The sequence below is a fragment of the Balaenoptera acutorostrata genome, chromosome 19 (assembly GCF_949987535.1).
Source record: "Balaenoptera acutorostrata chromosome 19, mBalAcu1.1, whole genome shotgun sequence".
Lineage (NCBI taxonomy): Eukaryota > Metazoa > Chordata > Mammalia > Artiodactyla > Balaenopteridae > Balaenoptera > Balaenoptera acutorostrata.
The window spans coordinates 31,479,921-31,501,201 of NC_080082.1; the positions used below are offsets into that span (position 1 = coordinate 31,479,921).

The following is a 21,281-nucleotide window of genomic DNA, read 5'->3' on the forward strand; positions in this document are numbered from 1 at the left end:
GTTTTAAATTATTACTCAAGGAAGCATATGTGACTCTCATATAATGTTTGTGACACCAAAATCTATTAAATAAGGATTGAGATGAAAATTACACAAATATATATTTTTAGTTAATTCTGTAAAAATGAGATAAAAATAAATTACAAGAAAATGTGTTAAATTTGATAAAAATTTTCTTTCTTTTGTTTGAAAACTTACTACTTATTGAATGAAATATGTTATGGCAGAATATATAAGAGAATGAACTGTAGCCCTAGTTAATATGGATTCGTATAGCTACTTATGTTAGCATAGTAGCTATAAAGTATTCAACAGGCTTTGATCTCTGAATAACCAAAACTTTCTCAGGTACCGCAGAGTAAATAAAAGCAGTGATAAACATGTATTTCATTACATAGTTTGAAACAAGGCCAACTGATACATGTCATTCTGAAAGTAATCGGAGATGAAGATCTCATAATCTTCATTCCTGATGGACTACTAGTGGGGTATTTATAGCCTCAAATGTAAATCAGGAGACTATTGCCATGACACTGTTAACTTCAAACCCTGGGGCATTAGAAGCTCATTCTCTCTCTCTCTGTCGTGAATAATCTATCATGTGTAACTAGACAGTAGGGTACAATACCTTCCAAAAAAGAAATCAGTGAAGGCCACTGCCTTTATGTTTTATTTAAAATTGATAGTGGAAAAGAGTGAAGGATTTTTTTGTTCGTTTTATTTGTTCTGTATCTTTTTTTGTTTTTGCTCCTTAAACAGCCATCAGAAAAAATTCGGATTGAGATCATAGCTCTAAGCCTTAATGATTCTCCAGTAACTGCAGATGATACTATCCAGCGACTATTCATTGAGTGCCGATTCTACAGTCTTCCTGCTGAAGAGACACCTGTGTCACTTCCAAAACCCAAGAGTGGGCAGTGGGTCTACTATAACTATAGCAATGGTAGGTATGGTATTTATAATATAAACTTTTATCTATGAAAGAAGGAAGCCAAAGGAACAAGGAAAAAGTGCATTTCTCTAATGTTCACATAAAATCATGAAAGTGTTGTCAGAATAGATTAATAATAGTCAAACCTGTAGCATAAGGATTAAGAAATTAAATTTAAGGTACAGTTGACCCTCTGTATCCATGGGTTCCACATCTTCAGATTCAACTAAAATACGTTGGAAAATACTTGGGGAAAAAAATCCAGAAAATTCCAAGAAGCAAAACTTACATTTGCCATGCATCGGTAACTATTTGCATAGTATTTACGTTGTATTTACATCTGTTTACATGGTATTAAGTTTTATAAGTAATCCGAGATGATTTAAAACATACAGGAGGATGTACACAGGTTATATATGCAAATACTACACCATTTTATATAAGGGGCTTGAGCATCCTCAGATTTTGATATCTGCGGGGGTCCTGTAACCAATCCCCCTCTGATACTGAGGGACAGCTGTAATGCTGAAGTTAAAAGAAAACGAAAACAGTGGGAAAACAATGTTTCTAGATGTTCCTGCTATATCATAGAAAAATGCCACCTGTGTCTACAACTGAATTTAATCGAAAAATATGATATTTCAAGGAGAATAAAAGTACTAGTTTTTTTATCATATGATTCTAACAATTTAATGGCCTAATTATTTCTGTGTTTCTGCTCAATGTCATCACATAGATGTTTTTACAATATACATGTATATCTCTCCCAGTGTCTAGATGCTCAGGATTTTAATTGAGTGATATAAGTTCTTACAGTACCTTTTCATTTTTTAGCCCACACATCCCTTTGTAGCAGCAGGCAGGTTTCCTCTTTTAGGGCTTTACCTATCAGCTAGTTGATATGAAAGTCTGCTAGACCAGTATAGACCCAATAGGCACCCTGTAAATTCTTAGATCAACCAACTTTAAGACGTTTTTAAGGACAGTATATATCAGTGTATAATTAGAGGGGAGTAAAAAAATCATATCAGGCTGCCATGACCCTGAGTTAAAAGGGCTTATTAAGTTCTTCAAAAGCCCTATATTAAAACAAACCAGAAAGATGGAGTGTTGCATTATCTTTAGCAAAACAGGCCATCTCATGCTAGTTGAACACCAATATTCTTTTCTCACCAGTTTTATAAATTTCATTTTAATCAACATGTATAATCATGCTATTGTACCACTAGGATTACAAATGCTCATGGTTGGTTTGTTTGTTTTGCAGTTGGCATTTTTAGAAACATGCTCATTGCTTTAGACAGTAATCATGAATATCCAGAGATCTGGTCTAGTCTTCCTCATATCTACAATTCTTACTAGTTACGAGAACTTGGGCAACATGTTTCAATTTCATGATTCCCTGTTTTATCTATTGAATAAGGTGCTAAGAACCCTTCCAGCTCAGATTCTATAATTCTGTGATAACAGGTGGGTTGAGAAGTCACATGGGAAATAAGTAACGTGGTCAGGACAAGAATCTGATTTCTCCGTCCTATCATTGACTTGATCTAATAGAACATTTCCAAAAATATTTTCTCAAGCTTCCTAGAGATCTTTTAACTGCAAAGTAGCAGAAAAGTAAGCCATAATTACAATATTATTAGTAATGAAAAAACTGTTTAGTCAACTAATTTTTTTGAAATATTCCTCAATTTTTTTTAAATTATTATTTCTTTTTTTTTTTTTTTTTTTGGCTGCGTCAGGTCTTAGTTGCAGCATGTGGGATCTTTCCTTGCAGCGTGCAGGCTTCTCTCTAGTTGTGGCATGCGGGTTTTCCCTCTCTAGTTGTGGCACGTGGGCTCTGTAGTTTGCAGCATGCAGGCTCTGTCATTGAGGCGCGCAAGCTCAGTAGTTGTTGAGCGTGGGCTTAGTTGCCCCACGGCATGTGGGACCTTAGTTCCCTGACCAGGGATCGAACCCACATCCCCTGCATTGGAAGGCGGATTCTTTACCACTGGACCACCAGGGAAGTCCCTAGTCAACTAATTTTAACAAAGGTACCACCCAAGAAAAGAGACAAGCTCTTCTGGTTTTTGTATTATTCGTTGTAAAGGGCAGCAGTAGACTGTTTGGTTGGACTGACGACAAAATTGTTTTTTAGAAATTGGTTGTACATTGAGACACTTGGCCATGCAGCAGAACAGAGGTTTCCATTTGCTTAAGGAGCAAAGCAAATCATTCTTTGGATGAAACCTGTGATACATGCTCAAGTATCCTGAATTTTGTACATTCTCACATGGTGACCTAGGTCTGTTTGGGGCTTTTTGTTGGTTTATTGGTTGGTTGGTTGGCATTGATTTGGTTGTTTTAAATGTTTTCTTTTTACTGCAAGATACCCTACTATCTAAATGGTATTTTAAGAGTTGCTTATGTTTCTAATGAATTAGTCATTTGATAGCAACAAGGAAACCAGTAATCTATTAGAATTTAATTCATTAGAAGTGTTTACTGTACCTTTCTGCAGCTTCTATTCCTACCTATTGAGATTTGACTATATAGAATTTTCAAGGTTAATTGAAAAGAATTTTAAGGATATTTATCTGGTGGGAAGGGAGAGGAATGTACTTTGTGCTTAGAAGCAAATTAATGCTGTTTTATATCTACTGTATCTGAAAAAATGAAGTCCTAGATCATCAGCAAATTTGAGAAATAACATTAACCTTGGAGAAGGTTTATTTTTCACTTAAGTAGGACATACTGAAAGTGTTTATTTTTAAATTACTATGTTTGCATCTCCTTCATTGCAGGAGAAGCTCCTTAAATCTTTGGTTAAAAAGTAACTATCTCACTCATCTAATTATTGTAATGATTAACCATTCACTTGTTATTTGATATAAAAGGTCAATATAAATGTAGGCTTACATCTTCCAAATCTTATTAAATGTTAATGAAAGTAGTTTTATTTCCAAACTGATGTTATAATTGAGACAGAAAATTTAAAGGACAGTTAGTACATGCTGTCTCCTATTTGAACACCATACCAGGCGAGAGGTTAACCAAACCTTGCAATGATTTTTACCCTGCATTATGACTTGAATCTATTCAAAAGGGATTTGTATACTGAGGCCTAAATTAGGTACATAAAATGAGAGATTTAGACTAGTGATCCCCAGGATTATTCATAGCCTAATTCAGTCTCTTTGTTAAGAGGTGTTAATACCAGTTTCACATACACAAAATATATGTCTTCTTAGGGCTCCTAATACTAGAAGAAAAAAAAAAATCAACGTTGAATTAACTTGCTAGACACTGGTAGCAAGAACAAAACACTTGTATTTTATTGGGCTTGAAAAATTTGCTTGGAGAACGCTGAGAAAGCAAGAAAATAGTTTGGAAAAGAATAAGATTAATGGTAGGTCTACAGAATGTTGTCTGGGCTGAATAAAGTCTTCTAGGGAGTTGGCAGTGGAAAGAAAAAAGATTAATGAAATCGTCCAAAGTTTTTATGAGACTTATACAGATCTAGGCCTTTAGTCTCTGAGCATTGAACAGTCTATCTGTTGGAACAATTAAAGTTTAATGCAGAAGATGAAAAGGATGCAGAACTTTAGATTTTGTTACTAATGGGAGGAAAAACTTGGCAAAGATAAGGACTGGGGGGATGATAACACTTTAACACAAAAGTTATCTTCAAAGTTATCAACCCTCTATATAATTAAACCATCTGCATTTCTTCTGCCAAATGACATTGATAAAGAAAATAAGGATTTCTCCAGCCTGCAGAAGTGAGGGATGTGTTTTTAATGGTAGACAATTCAAGATCAACTCAAGTATTTGGACTACTGGTTTGTATCTTGTTTGAGACATATGCTTTCAGTAAATTTATGTCAAAATCTAGCAAGTCCTAAACAAATGTGATTTCTGATGAGAATGAAAGGTAAATAGCTTAACTTTTGGAGAGTTCTGATACATTTCATATTCACCAGAATTGTTTTTTTTTTAATTTTGCTTTTTTTTTTATAGTAATCTTTTTATTTATTTTTATTTATATTTATTTTTGGCTGTGTTGGGTCTTCGTTTCTGTGCGAGGGCTTCCTCTAGTTGCGGCAAGCGGGGGCCACTCTTCATCGCAGTGTGCGGGCCTCTTCACTATCGCGGCCTCTCTTGTTGCGGAGCACAGGCTCCAGATGCGCAGGCTCAGTAGTTGTGGCTCACGGGCCGAGTCGCTCCGCGGCATGTGGGATCTTCCCAGACCAGGGCTCGAACCCGTATCCCCTGCATTAGCAGGCAGATTCCCAACCACTGCGCCACCAGGGAAGCCCAGAATTGCTTTTTTTTTTTTTTTTTTTTAAATTGAAGGCAAGCTTTTTTTTTTTTTTAATTTATTTAATTTATTTATTTATGGCTGTGTTGGTTCCTCGTTTCTGTGTGAGGGCTTTCTCTAGTTGTGGCAAGTGGGGGCCACTCTTCATCGTGGTGCGTGGGCCTCTCACCACCGTGGCTTCACTTGTTGCGGAGCACAGGCTCCAGACGCGCAGGCTCAGTAACTGTGGCTCACGGGCCCAGCTGCTCTGCGGCGTGTGGGATCTTCCCAGATCAGGACTCAAACCCGTGTCCCCTGCATTGGCAGGCAGACTCTCAACCACTGCGCCACCAGGGAAACCCCAGAATTGCTTTTTAAAGGATGTATTTCAAGTTTTGAAATTATAGATTTGTTTTTTAACCATCTAATTCAGAACACAAATGGATGTCCTTGGGATCATGACCTAATTAGAGGTAACCAAAGTGTCTCTATCTCCCACGTGTTTAACACACAAAAAATGTTTACTAGTTCCTGATCCTTTTCAAAAATCAGGCAAAGGAGTGTTGGGCCTAAACGTTGGTTCTCAATGGTATCCTGACCAGCAGCAGCAGCAGCTGGGAAGATATTAGAAATGCAAATTCTCAGGCCCTACCCCAGACCTACTGAATCAGAAATTGAAGGTGAGCTCAGTAATCTGCATTTTAACACGTCCTCCAGGGATTCTGATGCGCATTAAAGACTAAGAACCATTAGGATAGATTAAGATCCCCAGTCTAGGCCTTGTTTGTGCAAGCAGGAGAGCTGTGTAGTTCTAATTTGGTACACTTTTGGAGAACCAAACTCATCGGTAAGTAGCTTGAGTTTTTTCGAAAAGGAATTTTTTTTTTTTTGTAGTTGATTTACAATGTTGTGTTAGTTTTAGGTGTACAGCACAGTGATTCAGTTATACATAGATAGATAGATAGATAGATAGACAGACAGACAGACAGACAGATATCTTTTTCAGATTCTTTTCCCCTATAGCTTATTACAAAATATCGAGTATAGTCCCCTATGCTATACAGTAGGTCCCTGTTGTTTATCTAGTTTATATATAGTGGTGTGTATCTGTTAATCCCAAACTCCTAATTTATCCCTCCCCCCACCTTTTCCCCTTTGGTAACCATAAGTTTGTTTTCTATGTCTGTGGGTTTGTTTGTTTTGTAAATAAGTTCATTTGTATCTTTTTTTTTTTTTTTTTTTTTTTAGATTTCACGTGTAAGCGATATATGATATTTGTCTTTTTCTGGCTTACTTCACTTACTATGATAATCTCTAGGTCCATCTATGTTGCTGCAAATAGCATTATTTCATTCTTTTTAATGGCTGAGTAATATTCCATTGTATATATGTAGCACATCTTCTTTATCCATTCATCTGTCGATGGACATTTAGGTTGCTTCCATGTCTTGGGTATTGTGAATAGTGCTGCAATGAACATTGGGGTGCATGTATCTTTTCAAATTATAGTTTTCTCCAGATATATGCCCAGGAGTGGGATTGCAGTATCATATGGTAACTCTATTTTTAGTTTTTTAAGGAACCTCCATACTGTTCTCCATAGTGGCTGTACCATTTTACATTCCCATCAACAGTGTACGAGGGTTATTTTTTCTCCACACCCTCTCCAGCGTTTATTATTTGTCGAAAAGGAATTTTTGAAAGTGTTCAGTCAAGAGAATTGGTTAACACACCTGGACCAGATGTAAATATCTAAAGCAATATCCCTTTAAGAAAGAGTGAAAGGAGGGTGAGGTGGCTTCTCTTGATACAGTGATGGAATTCTCTCTCACATTCCAGTCTGTGCTAACAACATGGTTGCAGCTTAAACAGCAGGAAGAGTTCTGGCTTCATGTGGAAGAAGGAGAAAGTATAGCATGGAGGTTAAGAAGGCAGGCCATGGGGCAGACCTTCCTGGATTCAAATTCTAGCTCTGCCACTTTCTAACTAGGTAACCTGAGGCAAATTACTTACCTTCTCTGGGTCTGCTTAATCATCTGTAAAATGTGGGTCAGCATGGTTCTTAACAGATGTGATTGCAGTAAGGAAAGTATTGAGTGTAGTACATAGTACATAATAAACATCGCTCAATAAATGGTGGCCGTCACTATTTTTGTCTTCGTTAAGAGAATAGGATATACAGTGTGCTGGTCAACTGGATGAAGCAGAAGGTGTCCCAACTCTACCATTTTTTTACCAACTTCAATGGTAAAGATTTTTTTTAAAAAAGTGAAACATAGAATTGCCAAAGATTTAGCAATTGTACTTTTGGAAATGTACCCCAAAGAATTAAAAGCAAGGACTCTGACAGATGTTTGTACACCATGTTCATCACAGCATTATTCACAATAGCCAAAAGGTGAAACCAACCTAAATATCCATCAAAAGACAAATGGATAAACAAAATGTGCTGTGTTTGTATGTATGTGTGTGTATGTGTATATACATGCACCTACAGGAACATTATTGAGTCTTAAAAAGGAATGAAATCCTAACACATGCCATAGATGAACCTTGGAAACATTATGCCTATTGAAATAAGCCAGACACAGAAGGATAAATATTATATGGTTCTAGTTTTAAGAGGTGTCTAGAATAGTCACAGTCATAGAGACAGAAAGTAAAATAGTGGTTACCAGGGGCTGAGAGGAGGAGGGAGTAGGAAGTTACTGTTCAGTGGGCGTGGCTTCGGTTGGAGATGATGATAAAGTTCTGGAGATGGATAGTGGAGATGGCTGCAAAACAGTGTGAATGTACTGAATGCCACTAAGCTGTATGCTTAAAGATGGTTAAAATAGTAAATTTTATGTTATGTATATTTTATCACATTAAAAAAATTTTTTCAAGCTGTTGAGATTCATCAGAACTGGTCTAGTTTAATTGAAAGACTATTTGGATGCTAGACGTTGAATTCGGTCTTTTTTTTTTTAAATCACTGAGATTACCCTTGTCTTCAAGCAATGTAGACCACTATAGTTAACAACACTGTATTGTGTATTTGAAAGTTGCTAAGAGAGTAAAACAAATTGTCACCATGTGAGGTGATGGATGTTAACTCACTATGATAAACATTTTGCAATATATGCATATATCAAATCATTATGTTGTACACCTAGTACTAATACAATGTGATATGTCAGTTATATCTCAGTAAAACTGAGAAAAATGATCACAAAAGAAATGTAGGCCACTATGGCTTAAAAGCTTTAGAACTCTGAAGTCAGAAAGGATATGGTCTACCATATCTTGAATTGGTAATTAACAGCAAAAACAAAAAATTCCGATTTGGAAAAAAAAAGTTCAAATTTAGCTTGGTGTACTGGTGGCCAAATGAGGTCCCATCTCCCAGCATTAGTGGAAAAGCATGACTTTTTTAAAAAGCATGCCTTTTTAGCATTGATAAGTAAAACGCTATATTTACAAAATTTACAAGAACCCTTTGTCTTTTTTGATTCCTGTAAATCTCAGTAACCTATATCATCGGTCACATGTACTAATATGGTATCGTGCAAAGAGCAAAAAGCTAAGAGCTGCTGTTTGACCTTGGTTCTTCCTTCTCTTAAACTACAAGCCCACCTCCACGCAGACCTTTGTGCCTCACTCAGTGCCCAGCACGTGCCATCCCTGGCCCTCGGCTAATATTTGCTCAACTAGCCAACGATTAAATGAGTTGATAGCATCATAATTTGAGATTGAACTCAAATCGTCCAGGGAAACATTCTCAGTATGAAATATGTTTGTTCCCAACGGAACCTGGCTTTAGAACTGTCATGGTATCTTTCACCCTTTGTGTGTTTTTGATCAGGGATTATCGCTAAATTGAGATCTGGTCACAGGAGAGACTTGAACTCCAAAATGGCACCTGAAAAAGAAATGTCTTCAGAAGTTAACGCATGGCTGAAAGGCTGCCGAGCTGAGAAAAAATAATCAGAATGAAAATTAGAGTGTTCACACTCTGAGATATCATTTTCCCAAAGTGCAGACATTTACAGTTTCATGTGTTCACTGTCTTCTTCCTGGTGGGTCTTTAGATGAGTTACCTAATCTTATATTTCAGCCAAGTAAAGTCTAACCACACTCCTGCATGCCAGCGTGAACCTTTGAAAACCAAAGACAAACTTCACACCCTAAAAAAGCCTCTCGCTTCCACCACAGGTCTCTCCCGTACCCCCACACCCAGCCACCAGCAAGCACCAGCCTGTGGATTTCCTCAACCCAATGCGCTAGGATGCCTCTTTTATTGCATGTTGTGGCAGGAGAGAAGTATTAAATTACCAGGGCTGTCAGGAAGGACAAGCTCTCTGCCGTACATTATCATATCACTCGCTTCTTGTGTGAAAGAAAATGCAGTAAATCCCTCAAATACAAAGCAGTAAAGACCGCTGGCTTTTACTGTCACGACTGCCACTGCCATTAACAGGCAGTGACAGCGATGTGGCACTCTTAGATGTTGCTTGTATCTTTTCTGACAGTGTGCACGTAAACCTGCCAGTGACATGACATTAGATCACATGACTATTCAGATTTGATTCTGGATTCCAGCGCAGCTTTCTTTTCCCATGCGTACAAGTGAGGTGGTATGACTTGCGTCTCTAAAAACAGGTATTTATACAAATACAGAATGGTACTAATGTAGCATATTCCTGAGTGACTTTTTGCAGATTTTTTTTTTTTTTTGGTTTAGTGATCTACGTGGATAAAGAAAACAACCAAGCCAAGAGAGACATCTTAAAAGCTATACTACTTAAACAAGAGATGCCTAACAGAAGGTACATTTAAGCATTCTAAATTATCTGGTGGTTTATACAAAGTAGATCTCTGTAGCCTGGTGTGGTGGGAAAAAAAAAGCACAAGATGAGGAAGCAGAATACCTGACTTCCCTGATTCACTCAGTGTCCTTGAATGAGTATGTGACCTCTCTGGGTCTCTTTCCTCCTAGAAATATCATAGCCCTGCCTATCATACAGAGTAACTGTAAAGATCCTATTGTGCTTTGCAAACCAAAAGACTGTACAGTGTAGTATATAAAGTATCCCATTGTCAGTCAAGTATAACTGTAAAGCACCTAACAGTGATTGCCAGGAGGGGGCGCTCTGGACTCAATGGCTGGAATATAAATTCTTGTTCTATCACTTACTAGCTGTCTGACCTCAGACAACCACCCTGTGCCTCACTTTCTGCATCTGTAAAATGGAGATAATACAGGGTGGTTGTAAAGATTAAATGAGATGATATGTGTAAGATGGATAGAATAGCGCCTGACACAGAGTAAGTGCACAATAAGTATTCATTGCAGTCATTATAAGCAGTAGTAATATTATTATTTGTAATAGCTCATCAGCCTTTCATATTAATTTTTACCTCACTAGCACTTTTTAATAGTTCATCATTTCGTGTTATTTTTAATGCTTTTTGGGGGCAAACTTGAACAGGACACTTTGCATTTTTGGTCAGTAGAGAAATTATACCCTTTCGAGAAGGAAAAAAACCTGATCTTAATGAGTTCTTGCTGAACTTCCCTGGTGGCACAGTGGTTAAGAATCCGCCTGCCAGTGCAAGGGACACGGGTTCGAGCCCTGGTCCGGGAAGATCCCACCTGCCACGGAGCAAGTAAGCCCGTGCGCCACAATACTGAGCCTGCGCTCCAAAGCCCGCGAGCCACAGCTACTGAAGGCCATGTGCCTAGAGCCTGTGCTCCGCAACAAGAGAAGCCACCGCAATGAGAAGCCCGCTCACCGCAACGAAGAGTAGCCCCCGCTCGCCGCAACTAGAGAAAGCCCGCACACAGCAATGAAGACCCAACACAGCCATAAATAAATAAATACATAAATTTAAATAAATAAATAAGTTCGTGCTTTTGAGTGAGCTCCCATCCATGCAGTCTGAGGAGTTATCGAAGTGCTGCCCATCAACCGCTGAGCTGGGCTTCGCCAACGCCCCTCTGCTGGCTTGTCCCCGTTGGTCTGGGTGGACCCTTTATCTCCCCAGTGTCCTCTTCCCCTTGCCTTTATGGCCCATCGGTGACACAGCCGCTCACTGCCTCAAACCAGCACTTACCCCTCCCCCAGCTGAGAAAGAGACTGAGGTTCATCTGTTTCCTAGAGGTCAGGAAGTGAACGTTAATGACATTATATTTTCAAGAGAGCTTCCAAACTAGCATCTGATCTTCTGTTTCATGAAATGAAACTGAAATTCTTAGCTCTTAGGATCTGACAGTGGCTTTTTCTTTAACTCCGTGAAATACATGTATTATTTCCTTGGATTTTTTTTTAATATTTATTTATTTGGCTGCGTCGTGTCTTAGTTGCGGCATGCTGGATCTTCATTGTGGCGCACAGACTCAGTAGTTGGCGTGCGGGCTCTCTAGTTGTGGCACGCGGGCTCAGTAGTTGCAGCACTCAGTCTCAGTAGTTACAGCACGTGGGCTTTCTTGTTGTGGTGTGTGGGCTCTAGAGCATGTGGGCTTAGTTGCCCCGCAGCATGTGGGATCTTCGTTCCCCGACCAGGGATCAAACCTGTGTCCCCTGCAATGGAAGGAGGATTCTTAACCACTGGACCACCAGGGAAGTCCCTCCTTGGATCTTGATTGTGAAGAAAGAGTAGGAAAACCCTATTAATTGCCCTGAGGTTCTGTTTTTCCCAGGACGGTAGATAATCACTCAGGTTTTACTTACTTTGTATACTTCAGCTTCTTTCAAGGCCACCTCAAATACCACCGGCCCCCCGGGGTATCCCAGGTCACTAGTGATTAAACAGCACTGGCCATGTCATCTGATTCTCTGCGGTCAAGAAGCTGGGTCATCACTGCCCAGAACTGAGCTTTAAAAATAAAAAAAAAAGTCCATCATAGCTGTAATGACTCCCACTCTCCCATCATTGTTTCCCTAAAAATTTCTTAATGCCCACAGAGGCACAAATGTTCATGTCATTTTAGAGAGATTCTGCAAGAGGCACTGCAGGTGCAGAGTGACTGGCTCGGGGCTGATGACAGCTGAGGGCTTGGAGCTCCGGCCACATGCTCCTCGGACTGCCAGGGGAGGGATGGGGCCATCATGGGAGAATAGCCCTGTCCCACTTCTCTCCCTTGACAGTATCATTTTCTTAAGGGGAAAAAAAAAAGGAGTTTACATTTACATTTTTCCACAACCAAAAGACAACTGTTATTCCAGTGAGTGTTCTCACCTTAAGTACTCTGAGGTCACATTACTTAAAGTACCTCCTAGTTTATAAGAATTCATTTTCTCAGACAGTAGCCCCCTTGAACATTGGTGATAACTTATAGAGCCACAGTTAGATAAGTTTGGCCAATCTTCTCTGACACGCATAAGATGATGTGCATTGTATAATGAATCACATATAGTACCTTTGCATTCTGCCCCATGCTATATTTGCAAATATACAAGCGTCACTTTAAAAGGGAGGCAACACATTGAGACGGGAGTCTGGAAATTCTTTATTTGAAGTCATGGTTTTGACACCGACTTAAGGTTCCTTTTTGGTTTCATTTCTTCCCTTTCACAGTGTTCTACTGTACAGATCCAACATAACTATCAGCACTCTAGTATGTAAAACTCACAGGTGAGCCCTTAGGCTCTTCTATCCTGTTTCATATAAAAACGAACCATTTCGGAATGAGGAAAGAATCAAAAATGCTAAATGATCTAAGGAGTTTCAGTGCCTTCTGGTTTCCTAAATGACAGCAGGTGACATTTGAGGTCTAAACCTTGAGGCCCAGCCCAAGGCCTGCTTTCTCCAGTCAACCTTCCCCAAATGAGCCAGCCTTCCACTAGGACTTCCATTTTGCAGTTCATGTAGTAATTCAACAAATATTTATGATCCCTACCTAAGTATCAGGAACTAAAATGCTGAACAAGAGGAAATCTTTGCACTCATGGAGTATACATTCCACTGAGGAGACAGACAACAAGTAAACAAATCAACCAATTACATATTACAATAGGTACTAAGAGAAAGCTAAACAAGCTGCTAAAATGGAAAATAACATAAAGGGAATTCCTGGCGGTCCAGTGGTTAGGACTCCGCGGAACCACTGCCAGGCCCGCATTCGATCCCTGGTCAGGGAGCTAAGATCCCACAAGCCTTGTAGCGCGGCCAAAAACAAAAAGTAGGAATAAAAAAAGTAATAATAACATGAAGGCAAACCTTAGGAGATGACATTTAAGCTGGTTAGTGAAGCCTCTTCAGCACGTAAAGCAAGGCTTTGTCTCTTTGTTTTGGCAGGGTTCAAGGTAAGATAAGATGTGTCTGTGTGTGTCCATGTATGTGTATGTACAGTTTAGCCTAAGCCAAGCTGTAGTTTTTAAATTATTTTAGTGTACCTTCCTCCCTTTAGAGCCTAACTTTAGTTTCTTACTTTTGTATTTGACATCTCATTTTGCTCTCTATAGAATTTAAACCAGAAATATTGCATTTTTTGTTTTTAACCCTTTCTCTGGCATTTGGAAGGTTTTTTTTTCTTTTTGTCTCAGAATTCTCATATATTCAGTGGAGGTAATGGTATGCATTTGTAAAGTATATAGATAATTATCCTCAGATATGAGACATTATATAAGGATAACACTTAGCATTATTATTACAATCTTGTAGCCTCCATCCTTTCTGTAAGTCTTGTGGGTGTAAAATGTGCGTCAAATATCACTTCTAATTCCTTCTTTTAGGACAATATCTTTCATCATCATTCTTCTTGTTTAATGAGTGATACAGTCATTGTATAATTTGGGTGTCTCGGTTTTCAATTGAGACAAGCCTTTCTCATGCATTCTTTTTCTCTCCCCTTAGAAATGTAGAAGCTTAAGGAGCTCTACCTAGATTAAAAATAGTAATAATAAAAGAGCAAACATTTACTCAGTGCTTAATGTGTTCCAGGAACCATTTACATGTATCATCTCATCTGATCCTCACAAGAGCCCAGTGAATCATTACTATTCTACAGATAGGGAAACCGAGATCAGAGAGGTTAAGTAATTTGTACAAGGTCACACAGCTAATAAATAGGAAAGCAGAAATTTGAACCCAGAACGGATGCCCTTAACCACTTAATCTTAATTTCTCTATTTTATGCATCATATAAAATATCCATCTTTCTATTTCCTGATCGGAATTTATTGCTATCGAAAAACAGAGACTTAGTAAAGAAATGAAATGTTGAACACTTTTAGCAAATTATTTTAAAATATTGTCATGTTTACCTGTAAGCATTTGGAAAGGATTTTAATCGTGCATATTTTTCAAGGCATGACATCCCAGAGACTTAGGTTTTTACCTAACAGTGTTATCTAAGAAACAAGTTTCTTGTTTTGTTTCTGATTTGGGATGGATAGATTTTGAAAATGGTTAAAATGGTCGTTTACAAGCATTCGTGGTTTAAGCTATGCTGCCAAGACATATCAAAAGAGTACTTAACTGTAAATTCCTGTCATTTGGTCAGTCCAAGTGTGTTTGGCCTCAACACAAGCCACTAATTCAAATCAGTTCCATCAGAACCCTCCAATTATATGTCTAAAAGTAAAATAAAACTTGGATGCTATGATTGTAAGTTGAAAGATTGCTGAACTAATACAAACATTTCGCATAGCTATTGGGTAGAGCTACAACATTTACCTAACATAATTAAGAATATATAGAACACAGTTGGTTAAATTGCTTAGTAGAAACTCCAAAGTTGTGCATTTCTATAGAAAATGTTGCATTTCTGTTGAAAAAGCTTCCCTAACCTCCCTGGTCTTTATTCACTTGATCCTTTTAGCCTTAAAAGTAGACATGTCAAAATATGATCAGATAATGTATAATAGAGTGAACATCTGGTTCTTCTCTTTGCCTAGTAATTTTCTCAGATTCTAGTGATAAATGATAATCAGTGCTTAGAAAAGTGAATTAGTGTTCATGTGAAGTCTGGGTGTGCTATAATAATTCTAATCGTTCATATAATAACTTATATAATTTTCTTTTTATTGGAATAATTGGAAACTTCGAGATTTCACAGTTTGTGATAAAAACCCATTCAGGAGTTTTGTTTCATTTGTGATTTTTCTTCCTCACTTTGTAGTGGTGTTCTCTGTTCTTTCCCTTCTCAGCGTTCGCTTCACTGTGGTCAGTGACCCTCCAGAGGATGAGCAGGATCTGGAGTGTGAGGACGTCGGCATTGCTAACGTTGACCTCGCTGACATGTTTCGGGAAGGGAGAGACATCATCGAGCAAAGTATTGATGGTATGAGTGGAAGTATTGCTCAATCTGTACAACCAGCAATTGCTGAAATCCAAATTCTTTATTAAAACCTTCTTTTTGCTGGCTGCAGGGACGTTGAGTCACACACTGGTTGAATCCTTTGCAACTCAAGCTGATGTTTTGTTGAGGCTGGAATTTCTCCCTGCATCCCCCCCTTACCCTCCTTCTCTGCCTTCCTTTGAATCAACAGAAATTTAAAAATAATTAATTGCGTTTCTCAAGGAATTATTCATTTTGTTAGTATTGGGGGGGTTGTGGGGGACAAAAATGTGGACATTGGATTTTTTTTTAATGTTGTTTATAGAAGCCTCATGCTGTCAACCCTTATTTCAGCTAAGGCATGTTATTCTGAGTGATCATTATAGCGTGTTCTGCAAGGCTTCTCTTTACTTCAGTGTTACAGTCCCGTGATATAGTCACTGCAAATAACTGAGTAGTTTTGGTCACTTGCTTCTCATCAGGCTTCAGGGAGGAGTTAGGGATTCCTGACAAAAAGTGCTCTCCTAGATTTTCACCTCACCAGGTGTGAGTCCCAACAATGCCTAATTTCTACCCCTTATCCTTATATAACATATTTAGAACATGCTGAAGGCACTGTACTTTATGAAATCAAGACTTTTAAAAATAATAATCAGGGATGGCCTGGGCTGTACAATAAATAAGGAAACGAGGCTGAGTCCTAATCTCATTTCTTAAGTCAGCAGAGCCATCCATCACTGGAAACATGTACACGGTTTGTTTACTCATTTATTCATGCATTAAATGAACACTTAACTGAGCACCTCTTAAGTACCAGGCACTCTGCTTACACCATAGTTCAGCTGTGGTTCACATGTCAAGCTGCTTGTCCTGGATGTGTGTCAAGTGCTCAAAAGTCAGGATCAAGCCAAATAATTAACCAAATTAGACCAAGTAACCAAATTAGAAACCTATTCTGGGAAATTTTATAAACTATACATATCACAACTTTGGCAGGCACAGAAGAAAAAGATGAGAGGATTAAAATATGAACCTAAATCCTATTAAAAACACCCAGAACCAAGAGAGTCTGACAAAAATGTTCAAAATTATCTGTGCTCTATATTCTTTATCTTTTCTACAGTCAGTGCTGTTTCAAAAGCCATCTTCTCATTCTGCAAGACCACAAATGATCATATTGGTCTGATAGAGACAGCTATTGTGGCCTTGTTCTGGGAAAGAGTCAGAAAATTAAACGCTGGTCAGGTTGGGCTTTTAATGCGTTGCTCTGTGCCAGACATAGAAGTGAGACCTTCCAAAGAAGAGGTGAAGGCTTGGCAGTGCGCTGGGGACCATTTGTGCCCCTGCAATCTCCCTGCCTGCTCATTTCTCCACCTAAGCCTTTGTATACTAAGTTTTATTTGAAGGTTTCCTTACAAATTTTCTTGGAATTAAACATAGACACATACTAAAAGTTCAAGGAAAACCACAAGGAAAATACATAGGAAACTATATAGACTCATAAGTGCTGTCAAGACTTACAAAGTCCAAAATTCTGGCCTTGAGTCACTAGTAGGTATCACTGTTCACAGAGGGTTGGGGTCTGAATCAGCATCCCATTTGGCCCCCACCACTGAGCTCAGAGAATTATCAAATTGTCTGCCTTTGATACACCACTGAAAGCTGCGCCTCCTTCCCAGAAAAGCCCACAGACGCTCAAAATTTTACATCTACTTTCTTGCAACATCAGTTCATAGACCCTCAAAGCCAATCCATAGACCTTAAGATTCTGGGTCTGCCAGTTTAACTTTTTCTAATTTCACATATAATCTATTTTAAATGGAATGTTTTCCTTAGAAAGATAAATAACCATTCCAGGGGACTTCCCTGGCGGTCCAGTGATTAAGACTTCACCTTCTAATGCAGAGGGTGCAGGTTCAATCCCTGGTCGGGGAGCTATGATCCCACATGCCTCGTGGCCAAAAAACCAAAACAAAACAAGCAATATTGTAACAAATTCAATAAAGACTTTAAAAATGGTCCACATCAAAAAAAAAAAAAATCTTTAAAAACATATAAATAACCATTTCAAATTATGATCATGTAATTTCTTTACAGTAAGTTGCCATTCTGATATTTGTTAACACGGTATGTTAGAACAAATTCTTCGTTGTCTTATCTTGATCCCTTTTAGACTTTTATTTCCTACTAAGAAATTCTGATCCTGTGGGAATCATTATCCTATCGCCTTTCCACTGGGTAAACTTCAGGATTAGATCATTAGTTTTAACTCTACAAGCAATATGTATACATACATGCAGTACATCTGAAATGTGTATACACACTCATACACACATGACAAGCTTTGATTTTTAGATTTCTGAGATACCAGTGAACTTTGGACTTCTGTAGAGCTGTTTTCATCTTTTCAACTACTGTTTCAGCTAGGCTCTCTGAAGAAATATCTGTTGAATGATATTAACACTTTTCTGCTATCCTCTCCCTAGTTTTGGACGCTCGAGCAGATGGTGGAGGTATTGGCAAGCTCAGGGTAACTGTCGAAGCACTCCATGCCCTACGGTCTGTCTACGAGCAATACAGAGATGACTTGGAGGCTTGAAAGAAACTGCTCCAGAGGCATCTCCTACTCCTGAGTAAATGCTCACATGAAAGCTCTTAGATGAGATTTTCGTAATTACTCTGGTGTATGTAATCTATAATTCATGGGAAGCTGGGAGGGGGGAGGCCTGGGTTTGAAGTGTTCAAGTTTTGTATACTTTTTCCATTTGTTTATTTTTCTATTCCCTCCTTCCCATGACTGCCACCCCCTCAGGACTTAAGTTCTGCACAGTGGGCAACACCTTCTCAATAATTTATACCTACGTGATAACATGAGAAAGTCTATTTGCATTTTCAACATTTTCTTATGAAGAACTGAAATGCAATTCCCATTTTTATTTTTAATAAGCAAAAAGCATAAATCTTAGAAAACCTATGAAAAAGAAATACTTTTATGTTATCCCTAATTGTCCCACTAAATGGAATGTGTATTATTAGCCTCATTATGAGTTTTGCACTGTGAAGATTTTATTAGAAGCAATATATGAAAATTACTTGGATTAATGTGTTAATCTTCCTCTTTAAAATGCTAATATCCATTTTATGCACATTAAAGCTCAGTATGCATTTTCTTTGATGCATGCCATTTCTATCAATTAAACATAAAGAATGAGACTTGGCACCAACTTATTAAATTACTGCAAGTTTTTTGTTTTTCTTTCTTAAAAATTACAGTTCTTCTTATTTGTATTGTTTTCATGTATTTGTAATGGTAATATGGGATCCAGGAATGTGTGTATGTAAAGAAGAGACAGATACATGAAATTTACACTTTGAAAACTTAGCTTATGACATAGAAAGAAAATATTAAAAATATGCCTCAAATTCTGATATGCTTAGTTAGACCTGAAAGGAGTATCTTTTTATCATTTTTTAAATTTACATCAAGCTTGTACAATGCTAGGGTGTATCTGGATAACCAGATCCTCGAAAAGCAGCTCAGAAAGTTAATTTTCTAGCTTTTACTCAATCTCACTGAAGGATTTAATTGATATTTTTAATGGAGCTGTGAATCAATGCTGCAAAGGAATTGTCTCTAGAGGTCTAGGATATAATGCATTTCATTTTTTAATTTACCTTTTTATTTGTCATTTTCTTCAAAGGATTTTTATAGGCTGTGGGTTTTCACTGTTTGCAAACAGGCTATGTTCCTTCTTAAGCATATGTAAAGTATTCAGGGAGATAAGTAATTTATTAAAATCTACCTAATTTGCCGTGATATATTAAATCTCTGCTTCAGTGATCACAGACCATTTCATTTAGAGAATTAGGCATTCCCTCTTTGTGTGATTAAAGCTCTGGAAAATGAGTTCTTTGCTCCTATTTGTGAACATTCAAAGCCTGCTAATGGCAAGAAGATGGAATAGATTATGAGACAATTCATTACAGTTCAACAGAAAAAAAAAAAAAGCAGCTATAATGCAAAAATGCAAGTATGAATATCTGCATATAGTTTGAACCATCTGTGCTCTAATGGCTTCAATAATGACTCTCGTCTTTAGGAGGCTTTGAAATGACATCCGTACAATATTAATTTGTTGATGTACATTGTGGAACCAGTAGAGTATGATCTGACCACAGAAATCTATAAATTCTGTCTCTACCATTGGGCCTCCCTGTCTGGGGCCTGCCATCTCCAAGAAGAATCTTGCTCTCATCAAACTCTGCAAATCTTCATAACAACTCATTCCTCTGGAACCTTCTAGAGACCACAAACATCTGCAGACTAAACCTCTCCAATCCTAGTAAACAGCCACATGTTTGTTGTCACTTCAGCTGGCTCTGAGCTCATCTTTTTGGCCTCTCTTTCTAGCTTTCTTTGGCTTTAAGCAGTTACAGTGTCATTAAGGCCCGTAATATTCCCTGCAGTAATTTAAAACAGCTGGATTATACCCTGGGATTAACTGAGTGGTTTTTGAGACATTTATTGTGGTATTCTCCCAGGAGGTTTGTATTATTGTTTTAAAACATTACATCCCAAACTAAATACCCTTTCAGCAGGGAGAAGACCAGATTGTGCTGACTTCTTATGATCTTTAAGTGGAAAGGGGAAGTTTTTATTATAAATCTTCTGAGATCTAGTCAACTGTATAGCATGTATACCTCAGCTAACGTTAGAGAATTAGCCATGTTTCTGTCACTTTCATGTGTACCGTAACAGATTATTTAAGATTCCTTTTCTAGTTTTAGAATACTCGGCCTCAAACTACATGAATTTTCACAAAACTCATTTTCATAAGTAGTTGAATAGCTGCTGACACGTTTTGAAGTGGATAAGTGGTCTTGGATGCTTCAAATGGTTTTCATAATCTGCCCGAGAATAGTTTTCTGTTTTGTCTTGTGTTGACCAGAGTTCACTGAAAAGTTCCCCACCTTTTAGGACCAAGAGCAACGGTTTTCTCTTGGTGAGCTAAGCCTGATCCATTAAGTATGGCTTGGCGCTGGACAGGGGGCCTGGCCAGACAAATAACACCGGTTTAAGGTAAGGCTTGTACGAACTTACAGCTCTTGGTGTAAACGTACACAGTACACTCAGCACTTTTGGGGGCTGAAATGCTTTTAGTTTGGAAATATAAATAGAGATGTGATGTGGTATGTGGGAGAGTATATTTTACATGTTTTTTTGCCTACTGTAGTAGAAATGTCAAATTCCTAGCCACTGTCATGAGAAGCAGTTGACAAAAATAAGTTTTATGGTTTACAGTGTGGTTTACATAGAGAACATTTCTCTTCACTCTCAGTTTCAACATGTTTTCTAAATTATCATGGTTTATTGCCGTTTAACTTAAATTAGTTTTTTTTAAGAATAAATAGAGAATATATTTAATCAAATAAAGAACAGCCACGTTGAAATTCTGCTGCTCCTGCCATTCAGTCGTTACCACAAAACACAAATAATTTCTGTGTATTATGAAGTGTGGGCTGGGAGCGTTCATGTGACTGGGGAGGCTCTGCGTGCACCCGCGCTCCCACAGCAAAACATAAGTTGTTTTAGTAATCTGACATCAAGAGCTGTGACAATGAAAACCACTTCTTACACATGTTCTAACAAGAATCCGATTAACATTCCGGTGGATATGGAAAATAACTTTTTTTCAGTCAAACTGGCACTATTGCTGAATTTAGAATGATTTCCTTATGCTCTAGATAGCAAAATGTGAATCACGTCTGTGAACAAATAATACGAGAATAAAATGTCATTT

General features: G+C 38.0%; 1 protein-coding gene across 3 annotated transcripts in view; it reads left to right on the forward strand.

Annotated features, from left to right (window-relative positions):
* RPGRIP1L (RPGRIP1 like) overlaps positions 1-20,854 on the forward strand; it is a 98,622-nt gene extending 77,768 nt beyond the window's left edge. The window contains exons 23-26 of one of the 3 annotated variants that reach the window (XM_007167599.3): positions 760-943; positions 9,940-10,024; positions 15,350-15,483; positions 17,967-20,852. In XM_007167599.3, the coding sequence (XP_007167661.2) occupies positions 760-943; positions 9,940-10,024; positions 15,350-15,483; positions 17,967-18,079 (516 nt within the window). In that variant the 3' untranslated portion in view covers positions 18,080-20,852. Of the gene's footprint in view, positions 1-759; positions 944-9,939; positions 10,025-15,349; positions 15,484-17,966 lie in introns of all 3 variants that reach the window. The other 2 variants (XM_057534909.1, XM_057534910.1) reach the window with 2 other exon arrangements.
* The last annotated feature ends 427 nt before the right edge of the window (positions 20,855-21,281 follow it).